Below are 17,127 nucleotides of genomic sequence, written 5' to 3' on the forward strand. Positions count from 1 at the left end.
TCCTCTCCCTAGGCTCTCCTCCATGCCCTCCGACAGCCAGCAACCAACTCCCTCTCTTCCAGCCCTGCCCCCCAGCCAGGGCAGCATCCACCTTCCTTTGTTCCTCTCCATGGGGGTGTCTGGCCACTGGTTCAACAAGTTTGGCCTTACCTCTGCCTAGCGAGGTTTTCCCTGCTGGGTCTTGCTCCAGACAGCAGGGGTCACCACAGCCCAGCAAGTACCCCCACTACGTCACACAGGTCTAACCGCGTCCCCTCCCTGGCCCGCCCCAGCCGCCGAGCTCTGCGTGTGGCACTGCCCCCTCCCACTGCCTTGTGCCCCCACCGGGTGCTGGGCTGGGGGCGACGGGCTCGGGGGAGGACCAGGGCCGGGAGCTCTGTGCCCTGCGCCATCTCTGGGCACACCCGGCCGGGGGCCACGTTCTGAGCGTGACCTGGCAGGTAGAGGGGGAAGCAGGGTGAGGATCCTTGCCAGAGTCGGGGGCTGGGAGGGACGACGACTCCTCCCCCGCTGGGGGGGCTGTAGCACGGAGCAGAGGGGCCCCAGGAGCTGCCCCACTGCTCTAGCTGGGTTCTTAGCCTGCCCCGGCCCCGAGGGCCTTGCGGCCGAGCATCGACACCCCCTCCGCGATGGTGACTCCCTTCGCTCCCCGTGGGACCGCCAAGCGGCGGCTGGGTGGCGTGCGTCGCACGAGGCGTGAGAATTCCCGTGGAGGTCTCTGACGTGCCTTCCACATCCCGGTGCCGGTCGCTGGCCTGTGGCCCCCTCGTAGCTGGGTACCGAGTGTTACAGCAACGCCGCCAGGCAGGGTCTCTCGCCCCCTCATCCTGGAGCCAGCGCCTGGGAGTGAAGGGAGCAATTGCCCTGTGGGAGCCAGTCCGAGTCCGGGAATAGCCCCCCGCAGGGCGTCCCCGCGGCTTCGTCTGTTCCCCCTGGATGTCAGCGGGTCCAGGGCGGCTGTTGGAGGGGGAGCGTTCTCCGGTCTGTCCCCGGCAGACGCTGCGTCTCACGCGGGCTGTGTCCTGCCTTGCAACGATCGGGAGGCCAGTCTCCCTGCTCCGGCGCTTCCCTAGAAGGAGGAGAGTTCCCAGGGTTGGGTTCAGCGCACGGAAAGGCTCATGTTTCCCGCCACAGCGTTGAGTTCCAAGCGTGAGCTGCGATCCCGGCCGGGGGCAGTGAGTCAAAAGCCTCGCTACACACCCTCCAAAGCCGAGAGGGAGCTACGGTCTCGATGGGATTTCTATGAGGCCGGTGCACGGCCGGTCCCAAGTCTGTATTTGAAGAATAATTTTCACCGCTCAGTTGGCAAACTGGGAGGGAGCATCTAGCGGGGTCCCACAGGAGCCAGACCTGGGTCCATGCTAGGCAATATTTCCATGAACCTGAATAACCGAGCAGAGAGCTGCCCTGCGTTCGGGATATTCGATACGAAAGGAGCCAAGGAGAAACTATAGCGCTAACTTTATTGTACGCAGACTAGTAAAGGAAAGCAGTGCCGAGTTACAGAAATCCGGTCCAATCCACGGGGTAGGTAGCACAAGCAATACAACACCTACACCTGGAAACTCATGGGCAGAAGGTTTAAAACAAATAAAAGGAAGTTCTTCACACAGCGCAGAGTCAACCTGTGGAACTCCTCGCCTGAGGAGGCTGTGAAGGCTAGGACTAGGGTTTAAAAGAGAACTAGATACATTCATGGAGGTTCAGTCCATCAATGACTATTAGCCAGGTTGGGTAAGGAAAGGTGTCCCTAACCTCTGTTTGTCAGAGGGTGGAGATGGATGGCAGGAGAGAGATCGCTCGATCATTACCTGTTCGGTTCCCTCCCTCTGGGGCACCTGGTATTGGCCGCTGTTGGCAGACAGGGGACTGGGCTGGATGGGCCTTTGGGCTGACCCAGTACGGCCGTTCTTCTGGATAATACACAAGATATTTAACGTTAAGGATATAAACATACATGTGCTTATTCCTACAACTCTCACAGTTCCACCGGTAGCAACTTACCGTTGTTGTACAGAAGGTCGTGGCCTCTCTCTTTCCTCGCTCCCAGAGGCATCCAAAGTGTATTCGCCGGTGTAGAGTTGCCAGATAGTTTCACCAAAAATACCGAACACCGCAGGAAAAAAATTGGTTGAGCAAAAAACAGGGACCAAAGTTGTTGAGGGGGAAAACCCCCCCAACCCAAAAAAGAGTCACAGTCCCTTTGAATCTCCACGCACTCCCCCTGCAGAATGTTTCAAGCAGCCTTCCATCTGAGAAAAACTGAAAATACTGGACATTTTATCTGGTATTTTCTGGGGGTTTTTAACCGGACCAACGTGGCCGGTATTGGACACCTGGCAATCCTAGCCGGTAGGAACAGGCACCGACTTCTACTGGGGACCCCTTACCCAGTCCTTTCTACTGATTTATGTTTTCTACTCCTATGTTCAGGGCTTGACAAACCGCGGCGAGACCTACTCGCCAGACCGGCACAGTGCCGGTGAACGGGGAGACCGGCTGAAATCTACTCGCCATGGGTTGAGCGCTGCCTATATTTACAAGAACATAAGAATGGCCGTACTGGGTCAAACCAAAGGTCCTTCTAGCCCAGTATCCTGTCTGCCGACAGTGGCCAGGACCAGATGCCCCAGAGGGGGTGGACTGAAGACAATGATCAAGCAATTTGTCTCCTGCCATCCCTCTCCAGCCTCTGACAGACAGAGGCCAAGGACACCATTTTATCCCCTGGCTAATAGCCTTTTGTGGACCTAACCTCCATGAAATTATCTAGCTTCTCTTTAAACTCTGTTACAGTCCTAGCCTTCACAGCCTCCTCTGGCAAGGAGTTCCACAGGTTGACTACACGCTGTGTGAAGAAGAACTTTCTTTTATTGGTTTTAAACCTGCTCCCTATTAATTTCATTTGGTGTCCTCTAGTTCTTCTATTATACTCGACTTGGTCGGTCTAATCATCTCTACCAATTGATTACGTCTCGTGTAAGGCGCCTGTTATGCCCGTTTTGGGAGCACACCGTGCTACTCAGGATGTTGCAAAATCTGCATGGGTGGTTAACAGCTTTATGGCTGTATCTTGTGTTTTTGCCGATCAGAAACAGAAGTGCCCGGACAAGGTTGCTTGTTGTGGGTTTTTGACGTGGGCTCGCTGGACCAGGGTTAATCTGTGATTGTGCAAAACGTTCCTGCCTCCCAAAGCTTCCCCCCTCAGCCTTGCCTGTGGGTTTACATGCACCAGGCTTGAGACAGGCCTGGGTGTTGCTCGTGAGAGCTCTGCCCTGTGGTCCAGGCAGACACGGCCGACCCGGCGCCCTGACGAGCGTGCTTGGCGGGGAGGGCTTGCAAGTACTTTGGAGGCCGGGATCCGGATTCAGGAGGAGTTTCCCAAGTTGCAGACTTGGCCCGATATCCGGACGGTGACCTGCCGTTCCGGTCACGCGCGAGGTTCCGTACGTAGGAAACAAGCGGGGGAGAACTGGCCGGGCGGCTGGGATGGAGCGGGCGGTTCTGCTGGATCCCACGCTGGCCGAGCGACCGAGGGGGAGCTGTTGTGAGAGCGGCGAATGTGGCTGGCGCATGTTAACCGGCGCGGGGTGCGGAGGATTCGGCAGGTGCTGTGCTGCGAGGCTCTGGGGAGCAGTGAGCCGGAGGTCCAGTTCGGGGCGTTGCAAGGATGGCGATCCACGGGCGAGGGTCCCAGCGAGAGCAACAGAAAGGCAAACCTGCTCCGGGGGGAAAGGCTAGAAACTGGGGCCCGCTGAGTCCAAGGCGGGCTGGGGGGGAGCCGCTGGGTCTGGCACGTGTCCCAGGCTGGCGTCGAGAGACGGCATTGGGGTTTGGATTTTCCAAAGAACTTGCTGACTGTGTGGGTGGGGAGCTCCGGGACAGGTGGGTGGGCGATTCTCCGGCCCGGAACGGGGGTGGGTCTCCCTGGCCCTGCGGTTGGTGGCTGCAGTGCCGCATTGGGAAGGGTGCGGTGCTTGAAATGCCCAGTGGGCCGGGGGTGGCAACATGGACATTTCGAGTTCTGGGCTCCCTACCAGCAGCGGAGCTGGGGCGCCTCTCTCCCAGCTGAGCGAGCAGACCCACAGACCATTGCCTGGGGGAAACCGAGGCAGGCATTAGGGAAGAGCCTTGCCTGCATTCCCACTGCCAGGGCTGGGACTAGGACCCAGGGGTCCTGCTGTTTAGCTGCACCCCTTAATCCCTTACCCCCCGGGGGCCTGTAGGAAATGTAGCACAGGCCCCCCTGCCAGCGCCCCACACCCCGCTCTGCGCCCTGCTGAAGCAGGAAGATAGGAAGGACGGTTCAGTGGTTAGAGCACTTGCCAGTCCCCAGGTGTCCAGTCCTGACTCCCTCTGTGACCTGGAGCAAGTCAGCTGGGTGCTCCGTGCCTCAGTTTCCCCTCTGTCCTGGGGTGAGGGAGGAAAGATCCGCTGGCGATGTGCCTGCAGCGGCACAGGAGAAATCCCATGGTGGGGGGCAGCGGCCGAGCCCCCTGGAGGGGGCTCCCTGCAACCAGGCCCTGGCTTGCCCTCCCCTTTGCTTGCTGGCCCCTGCCCTGGCTGCCCCGGGCTCAGCCCCATGCGCCTGCGGGGCAGCCTCGCTCGGCTCCAGGGCTGAGCCCCGCGCCAAGGACATGAGCCGAGGCGCTGGAGCCGCCAGCAGCTGCAAGACAAAGCCCGTGCGAGGATCTCATTAGCTAATGGGAGGTGGGAGTCGCCGGGCGGCTCTGGAGGCAGAGCAGCGCTGGGCTGGCTCGGGAGCAGGGCCTGGGGCGGCTCCGGAGGCTGCGTCCCGCTCTCCGCAGCCGGGGCACTTTGTCTAATTGCCCCGCACCCTGGGGAGCGCCGGTGTGGGAGGCTTTCCAGCCTGGCTGCCCGCCCCAGGGCCCCGCCGGCTGCCGCTGCCTGTCGCACAGCCGGGATCCGGCCGCCTTGCCCACCGGGACGCAGGGGGGCGGCTCCGGCACCCGGCTGGGTCGCAGTGAGGCTCAGGAGGGGCTGGGTGCTGCTTGGAGCCCCCCGGTTCTGCGGAGCAGGTGCTGCGGTGAGTCAGTGGGGATCAGCCCAGCCCCGCGCCCGGAGCCTCCGGTTTCTGCAGGGCTGGGACACAGCCCCTACCGGCCGTTGGCGCTGGGAGCCGCCTTGCCGTGGGGGCTGCCGATCGAGGGGGCCGGGGGCCAGGCCGAAGCGAGCGATGAGCCGTCGCGGCTGGTGCTTCGGCTCGCTGCTCCGCGGGAGCAAGTACCTGTTCTGCGCCCTGCCCCGGCGCCTCTGCCGGTCCCGGAAGGTAAGAGGGGTGGGGTGGAGGGAGCTGCCGGGGGGGTGGGCAGGCGGTGGAAGGGCAAGGGGCTGCCTGCGGAGGGGGCGTGTCGGTGGAAGAGCCCCCGTGAGGCCAAGCTGGCGTGGGTGGCCGGGCCAGGCCAGCCCGGATCTGGGGTCTGTGCCCCAACCGCCTCGTCCCGAGACCCTCCCTGCTTCCGAAGCTTCGGGGCAATGCCCCAGGGGGACCTGCCCATTGCAGCTGGGGGGGCGGCAGTGCTGGGGGACGCTGGGCTGGGAGCGGCGAGCCCCCCCGAGGTGGGAGCCAGGGGCCACCTCCTGACCCGGACCCGCCGCCCTGCCGGCTGGGGGCCCCAGAAGAGTGAGATCTGCAGCTAGCACCCCCGTGTGCCTCCCGCTGGCCTGGCAGCCCCCTCGGGGGGTCCTTGGCCTGGCCAACAAGGGGGGCCACCTGGTGGGCACTGGGCGGAGCCCCCCCACACGCATTGGAGCCGCCAGGGTGGGTGGCAGCTGGGCAGACAGGCGAGATGAACGGTCCCGGCGAAACGTTTATCGCCTACCTCGCAATCCATCCTCCAGCGGCCCTGTCGCTCGGGAACGATTGAGGCTGCGTTCCAGCTGGGGAAACTGAGGCAGCGAATTTGTGCCAGTGTCCAAACCGGCGTCAGATTTTGGGTGCGGGCCGGTGGGGGGGGCCTGTCCTGCCCCAGAGCAAAGTGCCGTCCGGTGGTGGCGGCTTTCTCCGGTGGCCCGGCGACGGGCCAGCCGCCCTCCTGAGCCCGTTTGGCCGGAGGGTACCCGGGCAGAGATGCCTGAACGCAACTGGCTGGTAACCAGGCCTGGCTGCGTCTCCCTCCCGCCGGCCAGGATAGGCGTGGGGCCCGGCGGCCTCAGCGCTCCCCCGTTCAGGGCCGCGGGCGGGAGGCCGGGGAGGGCTCCCAGCGCCTGCGAGGTGGGGTGACCGTAAACCAAGACCCCCCCACGACGCCCACAGAAGGAACGTTCAGCTGACTGCTGGCTTGTGTGTGCATGTGGGGCCGAGTGTGAGCGCCGCACACCCAGCCACTCGGCTCCCCCCCCGGGTGCCTCATTGGGGCCGGCCACGGGTTTGTTACGGGCTTGCGATGACCAAATGGGTCCAGGAGGGGTGGGGTGGGGGGTCTGGGTGGGAGGGTGCTGGGGGAGGCTGGGGGTCTCGGCGGGAGTAGAGTGCGGGAGGGAAAATGGGGGGTCTGGGCGGGAGGGTGCAGGAGCAGGGTGGGTGTGGGGGGGTCTGGCGGGAGGGTGCAGGAGCAGGGTGGGGGTGGGGGGGTCTGGCAGGAGGGTGCAGGAGCAGGGTGGGGTGGGGGGTCTGGGCGGGAGGGTGCAGGAGCAGGGTGGGGTGGGGGGGTCTGGCGGGAGGGTGCAGGAGCAGGGTGGGGTGAGGGGGTCTGGGCAGGAGGGTGCAGGAGCAGGGTGGGGTGGGGGGTCTGGGCGGGAGGGTGCAGGAGCAGGGTGGGGTGGGGGGTCTGGGCGGGAGGGTGCAGAAGGGGGCTGGGGTCTTGGCAGGAGTAGAGTGCGGGAGGGAGAAGGGGGGGTCTGGGTGGGGGGTCTGGCGGGAGGGTGCAAGAGCAGGGTGGGGTGGGGGGTGTGGCGGGAGGGTGCAGGAGCAGGGTGGGGGTGGGGGGTCTGGGCGGGAGGGTGCAGCCATTCCCAGGCACCTCCCCCCACTGCTCCCATTGGTCAGTATCCGGCCAATGGGAGCAGCGGGGGAAGGCCCCAGGTGAGTGGTCCCTACACTGCTGCTCCCCCAGCTGTGGGGGTCAGGGGCGCATGGAGCCTCCTCCTCCCCCCGCCAGCCGGATCCAGTCTGGGAGCCCCCCCGCCCCGGCTGGCTCCAAGCTTGCGGGAAGGGGCGGGGCTGGACGCCGGCGCGGGCTCCTGGGGGCCGAGCCCACAGCCCATCGGCGAGACGGTCGGACCCCCCACGGCTGCGGGGGCGCCTCCCGTGGGGCAGGGCAGGGCCGGTCCCACACCTGCCTCTCTCCAGGCAGGGCCAGGGGCTGCCTTGGGGTAGAAGACCCGGGGCTTATGCCCGGCGCGTGCACAGACAACAGCTCCTCTTCCCGGCCCCCCTCGCGCGGCCTCCCTGGGCGTCTAACGAGGTGATTAGCTTTGCGCTCTCGGCAGCCTGGCACGGTTCCCAGTCAGGTGGGCAGGGGGCAGCTGACTGCAGCGGCCGGGTCACTGCTCTGCGCACGCTCGCTCCCTGAGGCCATCTCCGTGTGGCTGTGTGGCCCAGCGGTTAGAGCAGCAGAGACCTAGTGCGGGGCCTGGGTTTGCCTCCTTTCTCCGGGGCTCCTGCTGCGTGAACTGGGGTGTGTCCCTTGCTTTGGCTGGGCTGCTGAGCTGGGGCGCCTGTCTTGGGTGCCTCGGGGGACCCAGAGCTGGGATTTGGGGCAGCGGGACCCCAGTTCAAACTCCGCTCAGTGACATACAGTGGAGAATTGGCTCCCAAGGATCTTGCCATTGTGGAGCATTTCGCAGTCGATTGTGTCGCCTGCAGCTGTGTGGGTGCGTTTCGCTGTCCTTTGCAGCCGGGCTGTGCGTGCGGGTGCGTTTCGCTGTCCTTTGTAGCCGGGGTGTGCGTGTGGGTGCGTTTCGCTGTCCTTTGCAGCCGGGCTGTGCGTGCGGGTGCGTTTCGCTGTCCTTTGCAGCCGGGGTGGGCGTGCGGGTGCGTTTCGCTGTCCTTTGCAGCCGGGGTGTGCGTGTGGGTGCGTTTCGCTGTCCTTTGCAGCCGGGGTGTGCGTGCGGGTGCGTTTCGCTGTCCTTTGCAGCCGGGGTGTGCGTGTGGGTGCGTTTCGCTGTCCTTTGCAGCCAGGCTGTGCGTGTGGGTGCGTTTCGCTGTCCTTTGCAGCCGGGGTGGGCGAGCGGGTGCGTTTCGCTGTCCTTTGCAGCCGGGGTGGGCGTGTGGGTGCGTTTCTCTGTCCTTTGCAGCCGGGGTGGGCGTGTGGGTGCGTTTCGCTGTCCTTTGCAGCCGGGGTGGGCGTGTGGGTGCGTTTCGCTGTCCTTTGCAGCCGGGGTGTGCGTGCGGGTGCGTTTCGCTGTCCTTTGCAGCCGGGGTGTGCGTGCGGGTGCGTTTCGCTGTCCTTTGCAGCCGGGGTGGGCGTGTGGGTGCGTTTCGCTGTCCTTTGCAGCCGGGGTGGGCGTGCGGGTGCGTTTCGCTGTCCTTTGCAGCCGGGGTGTGCGTGCGGGTGCGTTTCGCTGTCCTTTGCAGCCGGGGTGTGCGTGTGGGTGCGTTTCGCTGTCCTTTGCAGCCGGGGTGTGCGTGTGGGTGCGTTTCTCTGTCCTTTGCAGCCGGGGTGGGCGTGCGGGTGCGTTTCGCTGTCCTTTGCAGCCGGGGTGTGCGTGCGGGTGCGTTTCGCTGTCCTTTGCAGCCGGGGTGGGCGTGTGGGTGCGTTTCGCTGTCCTTTGCAGCCGGGGTGTGCGTGCGGGTGCGTTTCGCTGTCCTTTGCAGCCGGGGTGTGCGTGCGGGTGCGTTTCTCTGTCCTTTGCAGCCGGGGTGTGCGTGTGGGTGCGTTTCGCTGTCCTTTGCAGCCGGGGTGTGCGTGCGGGTGCGTTTCGCTGTCCTTTGCAGCCGGGGTGTGCGTGTGGGTGCGTTTCCCTGTCCTTTGCAGCCGGGGTGTGCGTGCGGGTGCGTTTCGCTGTCCTTTGCAGCCGGGGTGGGCGAGCGGGTGCGTTTCGCTGTCCTTTGCAGCCGGGGTGGGCGTGTGGGTGCGTTTCTCTGTCCTTTGCAGCCGGGGTGGGCGTGTGGGTGCGTTTCGCTGTCCTTTGCAGCCGGGGTGGGCGTGTGGGTGCGTTTCGCTGTCCTTTGCAGCCGGGGTGTGCGTGTGGGTGCGTTTCGCTGTCCTTTGCAGCCGGGGTGTGCGTGCGGGTGCGTTTCGCTGTCCTTTGCAGCCGGGGTGTGCGTGCGGGTGCGTTTCGCTGTCCTTTGCAGCCGGGGTGGGCGTGTGGGTGCGTTTCGCTGTCCTTTGCAGCCGGGGTGGGCGTGCGGGTGCGTTTCGCTGTCCTTTGCAGCCGGGGTGTGCGTGCGGGTGCGTTTCGCTGTCCTTTGCAGCCGGGGTGGGCGTGTGGGTGCGTTTCGCTGTCCTTTGCAGCCGGGGTGTGCGTGCGGGTGCGTTTCGCTGTCCTTTGCAGCCGGGGTGTGCGTGTGGGTGCGTTTCGCTGTCCTTTGCAGCCGGGGTGTGCGTGCGGGTGCGTTTCGCTGTCCTTTGCAGCCGGGGTGTGCGTGTGGGTGCGTTTCGCTGTCCTTTGCAGCCGGGGTGTGCGTGCGGGTGCGTTTCGCTGTCCTTTGCAGCCGGGGTGTGCGTGTGGGTGCGTTTCGCTGTCCTTTGCAGCCGGGCTGTGCGTGTGGGTGCGTTTCGCTGTCCTTTGCAGCCGGGGTGGGCGTGCGGGTGCGTTTCGCTGTCCTTTGCAGCCGGGGTGTGCGTGTGGGTGCGTTTCGCTGTCCTTTGCAGCCGGGGTGTGCGTGTGGGTGCGTTTCGCTGTCCTTTGCAGCCGGGGTGTGCGTGCGGGTGCGTTCCGCTGTCCTTTGCAGCCGGGGTGTGCGTGCGGGTGCGTTTCGCTGTCCTTTGCAGCCGGGGTGTGCGTGTGGGTGCGTTCCGCTGTCCTTTGCAGCCGGGGTGTGCGTGTGGGTGCGTTTCGCTGTCCTTTGCAGCCGGGGTGTGCGTGCGGGTGCGTTTCGCTGTCCTTTGCAGCCGGGGTGTGCGTGCGGGTGCGTTTCGCTGTCCTTTGCAGCCGGGGTGGGCGTGCGGGTGCGTTTCGCTGTCCTTTGCAGCCGGGGTGGGCGTGTGGGTGCGTTTCGCTGTCCTTTGCAGCCGGGGTGTGCGTGTGGGTGCGTTTCGCTGTCCTTTGCAGCCGGGGTGTGCGTGCGGGTGCGTTTCGCTGTCCTTTGCAGCCGGGGTGTGCGTGTGGGTGCGTTTCGCTGTCCTTTGCAGCCGGGGTGTGCGTGTGGGTGCGTTTCGCTGTCCTTTGCAGCCGGGGTGTGCGTGTGGGTGCGTTTCGCTGTCCTTTGCAGCCGGGCTGTGCGTGTGGGTGCGTTTCGCTGTCCTTTGCAGCCGGGCTGTGCGTGTGGGTGCGTTTCGCTGTCCTTTGTCGCCGGGGTGTGCGTGTGGGTGCCTTTCGCTGTCCTTTGCAGCCGGGGTGTGCGTGTGGGTGCCTTTCGCTGTCCTTTGCAGCCGGGGTGGGCGTGCGGGTGCGTTTCGCTGTCCTTTGCAGCCGGGGTGTGCGTGTGGGTGCGTTTCGCTGTCCTTTGCAGCCGGGCTGTGCGTGCGGGTGCGTTTCGCTGTCCTTTGCAGCCGGGGTGTGCGTGTGGGTGCGTTTCGCTGTCCTTTGCAGCCGGGGTGTGCGTGCGGGTGCGTTTCGCTGTCCTTTGCAGCCGGGGTGGGCGTGCGGGTGCGTTTCGCTGTCCTTTGCAGCCGGGCATGTGTGTTTGCACAGGGCAATAGAAGTGCAATTCCCTTTCCTGGTTCCCACTCACTGATGCCTCTGAGATTCAGCTGAAAAAAATCAGACCCTGGAGCAAGCTCTTCAGGTGTCCCCAGGGACCCCCGGCGTTCCCAGCCCTGTGAAACGCTCGTGCCATTTAGGCACAAGGCAGCGGAGGCTGTGTGGGGCGAGTGCCCGGCGGCTCGGGGGAGCAGTGGGGTGCAGAAGTAGCCCCGTCAGCGGGGGAAGGAGGAGAAATGAAGATGCGATCTGTTTGCACTGGGGCCGGGAGAAGGAGAGGTCACGAGGCCCAGGGGCTGTAGGGAGGGTGTTCCAGAGACTTGCCTGACCGTGCAGCACCCTGCCCCTGCCTCGGTTTCCCCAGTTTATGCTTCTCAAGCTGCACCCAGCTACTTGCCAGGAAGCACTGCCAGGCCCACACTGGTCCTCTGCCTGGTCTAATCCTTAGCCTCCCCATCTTCCTGTCCTTCTCCCAGCTGAGATTGTCCCCCAATCCCAGGGCAGGGCTGGATGGCCCGGCACAGGACAGGGCCAGCCCATCCCATGCCAAATGATACAGGAATACATCCCTGGAACATGAAAGACATTGAGAAAGTGTGTGTGTCCTAAGCCCCATACTGCTAACCCTAAATGGGGATTCTCCTGTCGCTCAAGGGCCCGAGGCCTTCTGGGCTTTTGGAACAGGAGCTCCAGAGCAGAATTTGGCCCTTGTCTGTTGCGGTGCCTCGGGGGCCAGAGACGTGATCCTGAGCGGTGCTTTCGCTGGGCTGGAACGGCAGCTTGTTTACAGTCTGGTCCCTCCCCTGCCGCTAGTCCTGTGGCTAGCTGGCAGGGACCTCGCCCTCGCCCTACCGACGCCCCCGGCTCTTTAATTAAAGCAGGGCCCTCTTGGGCTGCCGCATTATTGTCTGCGCAGTCAGTGCGTCCGGAGCGGTTTGCGCTGGGAATCAATCTTGCGGCTGTTGGCAGCTTAATGGCTGGCCGAGATGCTATCGGCCGCTCCCCGCGCTTTTCCTGCCTTCCGTAAGAGGAGGGCCTGCCTCAGGCCGGGGGGCCAGGCGCGGGGCTGCCGTCTGATCTCCTAGCGCCTCCCCCGGTCCCGCCCCCTTTCCAAAGTAAGAGGCCAATGAAGGAGCCCAGCCCAGAAATGGCATCTGACGGGCGCTGTGCCCCAGGGGAGGCGATCCCGCTTCTGCCAGGGGCTCGGATGGCCGGCGGGGTCATGAGCCGTTTCTGCTTTGCCCGACTTTCCGGGGACAGCGTGGCCCACGTTTGTGTGTTGGGCTCCCTTCCCTCCCCCGCTAATGGATTCATCGTCATGACCCCCTCGGTTCTCTGCCTGGACCAGATGGGGGAAACTGAGGCACGGCGCTTGGACTGGCCCAGGGTGCCCTGGCGGGGAGGCTGGGGCAAAGCTGGGAATTGCACCCAGGTCTCCTGAGTCCCAGCCCAGTGCCTTGCTCGGTTCCCTGCTCTGACACGGCCTCCCTGGCTGACCCGTGCCTCAGTTTCCCCATCTGTCCAATGCGATCCTGCTGCGAGCTGGGGAGGCTCTGAGGGGAAACGTGTTAGCTTTTGAGGTGGGGGAAGCACTGCGGGAAGTTGGGGGGACCGTTGGCACGTTCTGCCCCCTGGATCCTGCTCGCAGTGGTCTGTGGCCGTCTCTCGTGCCAGCCCTAGCCCTGCTGCAGAGGCTCTTGGGAACTGGACCGTGGCTGGGGGAGGGGCGGGGGGGGTTCAGCGTTGGGGGGGGTGAACCTCGGAACCAGGCTGGCAGGGGAATGGGGGGGGGGGAGCGCCCGGCCCCTCCGGCCCGCCAACGGGGGTGGGGCCTGGCTGGGTTCGGTTGCTGAGTGGCCGGTCGCTGGCTTGGCCCGGCCGGCAGGGGACCCTGGGCCCGCTGCAAACCGAGACTGGCCGGCAACGGGCGCCCAGCCCCTCCCCCCTTAACGAGCCCTAAATCAAGCTAATGGCCTGCGCCCGCCGGGGCTCGACCCCTCTGCCCCTCGGGAGGGGCCGGGCCTGGCTGTGCGGCTGAATGGGCCGGGGGGAGGGGGAGATTTATGGGGCGGCTGGGCTTTTGGGATGGCGCCTGCCACTCCCTCTCCCAACGGGCCACCGGGGCCAGCCTTGGCGGCGGGGGCCTGGGATTGCCCCCGGCCCCAGCGGAGCCCCTGGGGGACGACACGGCCCCTCCCCACACCAGGGACTAGGACTAGGGCGTCCCCTTGGAGACACTTGGCCAGAGGTGCTGGGAGAGTCCGATCTGCCTTTGTGGGGGGCTGCCCCAGCTTTGGGGGACCCCGCCCTGGAGCACGGCGGCCTGGAGGGGCCAGGGAAGAGACAAGGGACTGGGGGGGAGGGGACCCTGGCTGAAGAGGGGCAGCCCCCAGCATCCGAGAACTCCTGTGGTCCGGGGGGGAGGGGGGAAGGGGGTGTGTGCCCAGCCCAGCTCGGCCTGTTTCCTTTCCTTTCTGCACCCCACTGCCTCCCCGCAAGGGCCCTTCTCACCCTGCCCCCCCTCATCCCCTAGGCCAGACACGCAGTCGCTCCCTGCCTCAGTATCCCCACTTTACAAGGCAGGGCCTTGTCCTTGGGCTGGGCCTCAGGGTGTGAGCCGGACAGCACCCCAAGGCCCCGGGACGAGACCCCCCCCCTCGCCCTTCTCCCCAGCCCCGTGGCCTTTCAGTCCCATCTCCGCTGCCGGGGGGCTGGGCCCAGGATGGCTGCACTGGGAGGACGGGCGAGGGGGTTCACGCGAGGCTCGCACGGGTGTGGCACGCTTGCACGAGGGCTTTGCACTGGTGTGGCTGAGGGTCAGCAGGGGAGTTCTCCCCCAGCGCAACCACACCCACGGGGGCCAGGCTGGGGCTCTCCGGGGTGAGCCACGCTCCAGCACTGCTCGTGAATGGGCCACGTGGGCGGGGACTCAGGTCTTTCGGCAACTCTGGGGGAGCAGAGCCGGGGCCGGGAATGTGACTCAGGCTCCCCCAGCAGTTCCCACCTAGGGCTCTGGCGCGGGCCTGTCTCTCGTGGGTCATTTAACACTTGCTCGTGGCTGCTGGGGTGCGCCGCGTCGGGTCCGGTCCACCACCGGGCCACGAAGCCGTTGAACGTGACGCCCCCTCCTTGGATCTTTGCCGGCTTCTAGACCAGCCCAGCGGAGGCTCTGAAAAGTCTGGCCAGCTGTTGCCTGGCTTGTCGCTTTCCTGGCTGCCTCGTGGCTGCTCGGTGCGGGCGGCGGGGGGCGAAGGAGGCGTGGGGGCCAGCGTTCCCTGTAAGCAGAGCATTTGGGCTCAGGAGAGATTCGGGTGCTGCCCAGCTGATCAGCAGAGCGCCTACTCCCGGCAGTGTGTGTTTCTAGGGGTGGTGCACATCTGCACCTGCCTTGGTGCAGGCCACAAAATTTATTCTGCCTGTGGGTGGAAAAATGAGGCAGGTGACAGCAGTACCGGGTGGCGGCGGGGAGGAGTCCCTGGCTGTCGTTTCCAGCCCAGTGGCCTTTCGCAGAGCTCTCCGGGCTCATCCCTGCTTTGCCTTGGGGCAACTTAGTTGGTGTCCTAGGGGCCACGTCGAGCCGGTGCCTGGTCCCCGGCAATGCCCCGCGAGGCCCACGCCGACAGAGCTTCCTGGGGAGGCCGTGCCTGGCCCAGCGAGGAGCCGCACGCCCGCTCCTGAGCGCTCGACGGCATTTTGTGGCCGCGGGGCCTGCGGATCCAAGCCAGGGCCTCGGCGCAAGTCTGGGCAGGGAAAGTGGGAGCCGGCGTCGCCCCGGAGGTTGGCCGTGTTCCTGGAGCTCTTCCTCGCACGTCATCTTTCATTACCGAGCTCTCTTCAATTCCTGGTGGCTCCAGAGCCAGCCACGCGGGGCAGGGCAGGGGCGCTCTGCCGGGCCGGGACCTCTGAGGGCGGAGTGGGCCCTTCTTATGGGAGGGCACCCCGGGGGGGTCCAGCAGTAAAAGCATTTACGGGGCGATTAAGAGCTTTCGCGAGCCCCTGGCCCTGCGAGCCGGGAGCCGAGGGGCCAGCCGGGGTGCAGAGGGAAGCTGGGGCCACGCCAGAGCACCGCAGCAGCCCGGCTGGGAACGGCCGGAGGAGCAAAAGGGATTTCTTGGCTTTTCAACCCTCAGGGTGCTCGGGGCGTCTCCGGCAGTGCGGGGCTTTGGGCCGCCATCGGTCTCTCGAACGCCCTAGGGCCGGGTGCTCCACACGCCTGGCCCCCCCCAACGCTCGGCCCCCCCCCCCGCCCACAGCGGTAGCCTGTCGCATCCTCACCCCACAGAGCCACAGGCGTAGGGGGAGGAGGGGGAACCCAGCCTCCCAGGCGTGGGGCGGTGCCGTGGTTGCTGGCCGGGCGCTGGGCCGGAGCCGGGGGGAGCCCAGAGGTGCCGGGGCAGGTAGCTTGCGTCTCTGTAAAGGTTTTGGTGGGGGGCTGCTTTCTCCTAGGGAAGGAGGGGAGGTCCTGGGGGCGTCCCAGGGGCAGGCCTCTCCTCGGGGTGTTCCCGGTGTTTCTGGGGCTCTGCCTCCCTGGCATTGGGGTCTCAGCTGGGCAGAGCCCGGGCCTGGCTCGGGGCAGTTACCAGCAGGTGGGGCCGATTCTGCCCAACCCGAATCCCACAGCTGCTGTCGAAGGGGCCCGAGCCAGCTCCGGTCACGTCTGCCTCCCGGCCCGCGTTAGCCAGCGCACACGGGGACAGGGCCGGCTCCCTGCGGAACGACCTGCCCCTGGAGTGGGGTGGGGACCACGTGCCCCCGCTCTGGCCAGAGGGTTTGCAGGGGGCTGCCCCGTCGGCTGCTGGGCTCCCCGGACCCCAGCCGGACAGAGAGGGGCCGCGGGCCGGATTCTGTGTCTGCCCCAGTGGTACCCAGCGCCCCCCCCAGCCCTGCTCTACGGTCCCTCCCTTCCCCTGCACTGCGGCCCTGGGCCCCCCCAGCTCTGCCACTGCCCTTCACTGCTGGCCTGCGTATCCCCCCCCGCACTGCAATCCCCCCCAGCTCTGCCCTTCACTCCTGGCCTGCGTATCCCCCCCCGCACTGCAATCCCCCCCAGCTCTGCCCTTCACTCCTGGCCTGCGTATCCCCCCCCGCACTGCAATCCCCCCCAGCTCTGCCCTTCACTGCTGGCCTGCGTATCCCCCCCGCACTGCAATCCCCCCCAGCTCTGCCCTTCACTCCTGGCCTGCGTATCCCCCCCCGCACTGCAATCCCCCCCAGCTCTGCCCTTCACTGCTGGCCTGCGTATCCCCCCCCGCACTGCAATCCCCCCCAGATCTGCTCTTCACTGCTGGCCTGTGTATCCCCCCCAGCTCTGCCCTTCACTCCTGGCCTGCGTATCCCCCCCCGCACTGCAATCCCCCCCAGCTCTGCCCTTCACTCCTGGCCTGCGTATCCCCCCCCGCACTGCAATCCCCCCCAGCTCTGCCCTTCACTCCTGGCCTGTGTATCCCCCCCCGCACTGCAATCCCCCCCAGCTCTGCCCTTCACTCCTGGCCTGCGTATCCCCCCCCGCACTGCAATCCCCCCCAGCTCTGCCCTTCACTCCTGGTCTGTGTATCCCCCCCGCACTGCAATCCCCCCCAGCTCTGCCCTTCACTCCTGGCCTGCGTATCCCCCCCCGCACTGCAATCCCCCCCAGCTCTGCCCTTCACTGCTGGCCTGCGTATCCCCCCCGCACTGCAATCCCCCCCAGCTCTGCCCTTCACTGCTGGCCTGCGTATCCCCCCCGCACTGCAATCCCCCCCAGCTCTGCCCTTCACTCCTGGCCTGCGTATCCCCCCCCGCACTGCAATCCCCCCCAGCTCTGCGCTTCACTGCTGGCCTGCGTATCCCCCCCGCACTGCAATCCCCCCCAGCTCTGCCCTTCACTCCTGGCCTGCGTATCCCCCCCCGCACTGCAATCCCCCCCAGCTCTGCGCTTCACTGCTGGCCTGCGTATCCCCCCCGCACTGCAATCCCCCCCCAGCTCTGCCCTTCACTGCTGGCCTGTGTATCCCTCCCCACACTGCAATCCCCCCCAGCTCTGCCCTTCACTGCTGGTCTGTGTATCCCCCCTGCACTGCAATCCCCCCCAGCTCTGCCCTTCACTGCTGGCCTGCGTATCCCCCCCCGCACTGCAATCCCCCCCAGCTCTGCCCTTCACTGCTGGCCTGCGTATCCCCCCCTGCACTGCAATCCCCCCCCAGCTCTGCCCTTCACTCCTGGCCTGTGTATCCCCCCCCGCACTGCAATCCCCCCCAGCTCTGCCCTTCACTCCTGGCCTGTGTATCCCCCCCCGCACTGCAATCCCCCCCAGCTCTGCCCTTCACTGCTGGTCTGTGTATCCCCCCCGCACTGCAATCCCCCCCCAGCTCTGCCCTT

General features: G+C 65.8%; 1 protein-coding gene across 7 annotated transcripts in view; it reads left to right on the forward strand.

Annotated features, from left to right (window-relative positions):
• The window catches only part of TNS1 (tensin 1), a 241,298-nt gene that overhangs the window by 8,318 nt on the left and 215,853 nt on the right, over positions 1-17,127 (forward strand). For 6 of the 7 annotated variants that reach the window (XM_075932995.1, XM_075932997.1, XM_075932999.1 and 3 more), the window contains exon 1: positions 5,183-5,290. The exons of the other annotated variant lie outside the window; for it this stretch is intronic. In XM_075932995.1, the coding sequence (XP_075789110.1) occupies positions 5,198-5,290 (93 nt within the window). In that variant the 5' untranslated portion in view covers positions 5,183-5,197. Of the gene's footprint in view, positions 1-5,182; positions 5,291-17,127 lie in introns of those variants that run through there. 7 annotated transcript variants of the gene reach the window in all.

This window comes from Pelodiscus sinensis, chromosome 7 (genome assembly GCF_049634645.1).
Source record: "Pelodiscus sinensis isolate JC-2024 chromosome 7, ASM4963464v1, whole genome shotgun sequence".
In the NCBI taxonomy this organism is placed as follows: domain Eukaryota; kingdom Metazoa; phylum Chordata; order Testudines; family Trionychidae; genus Pelodiscus; species Pelodiscus sinensis.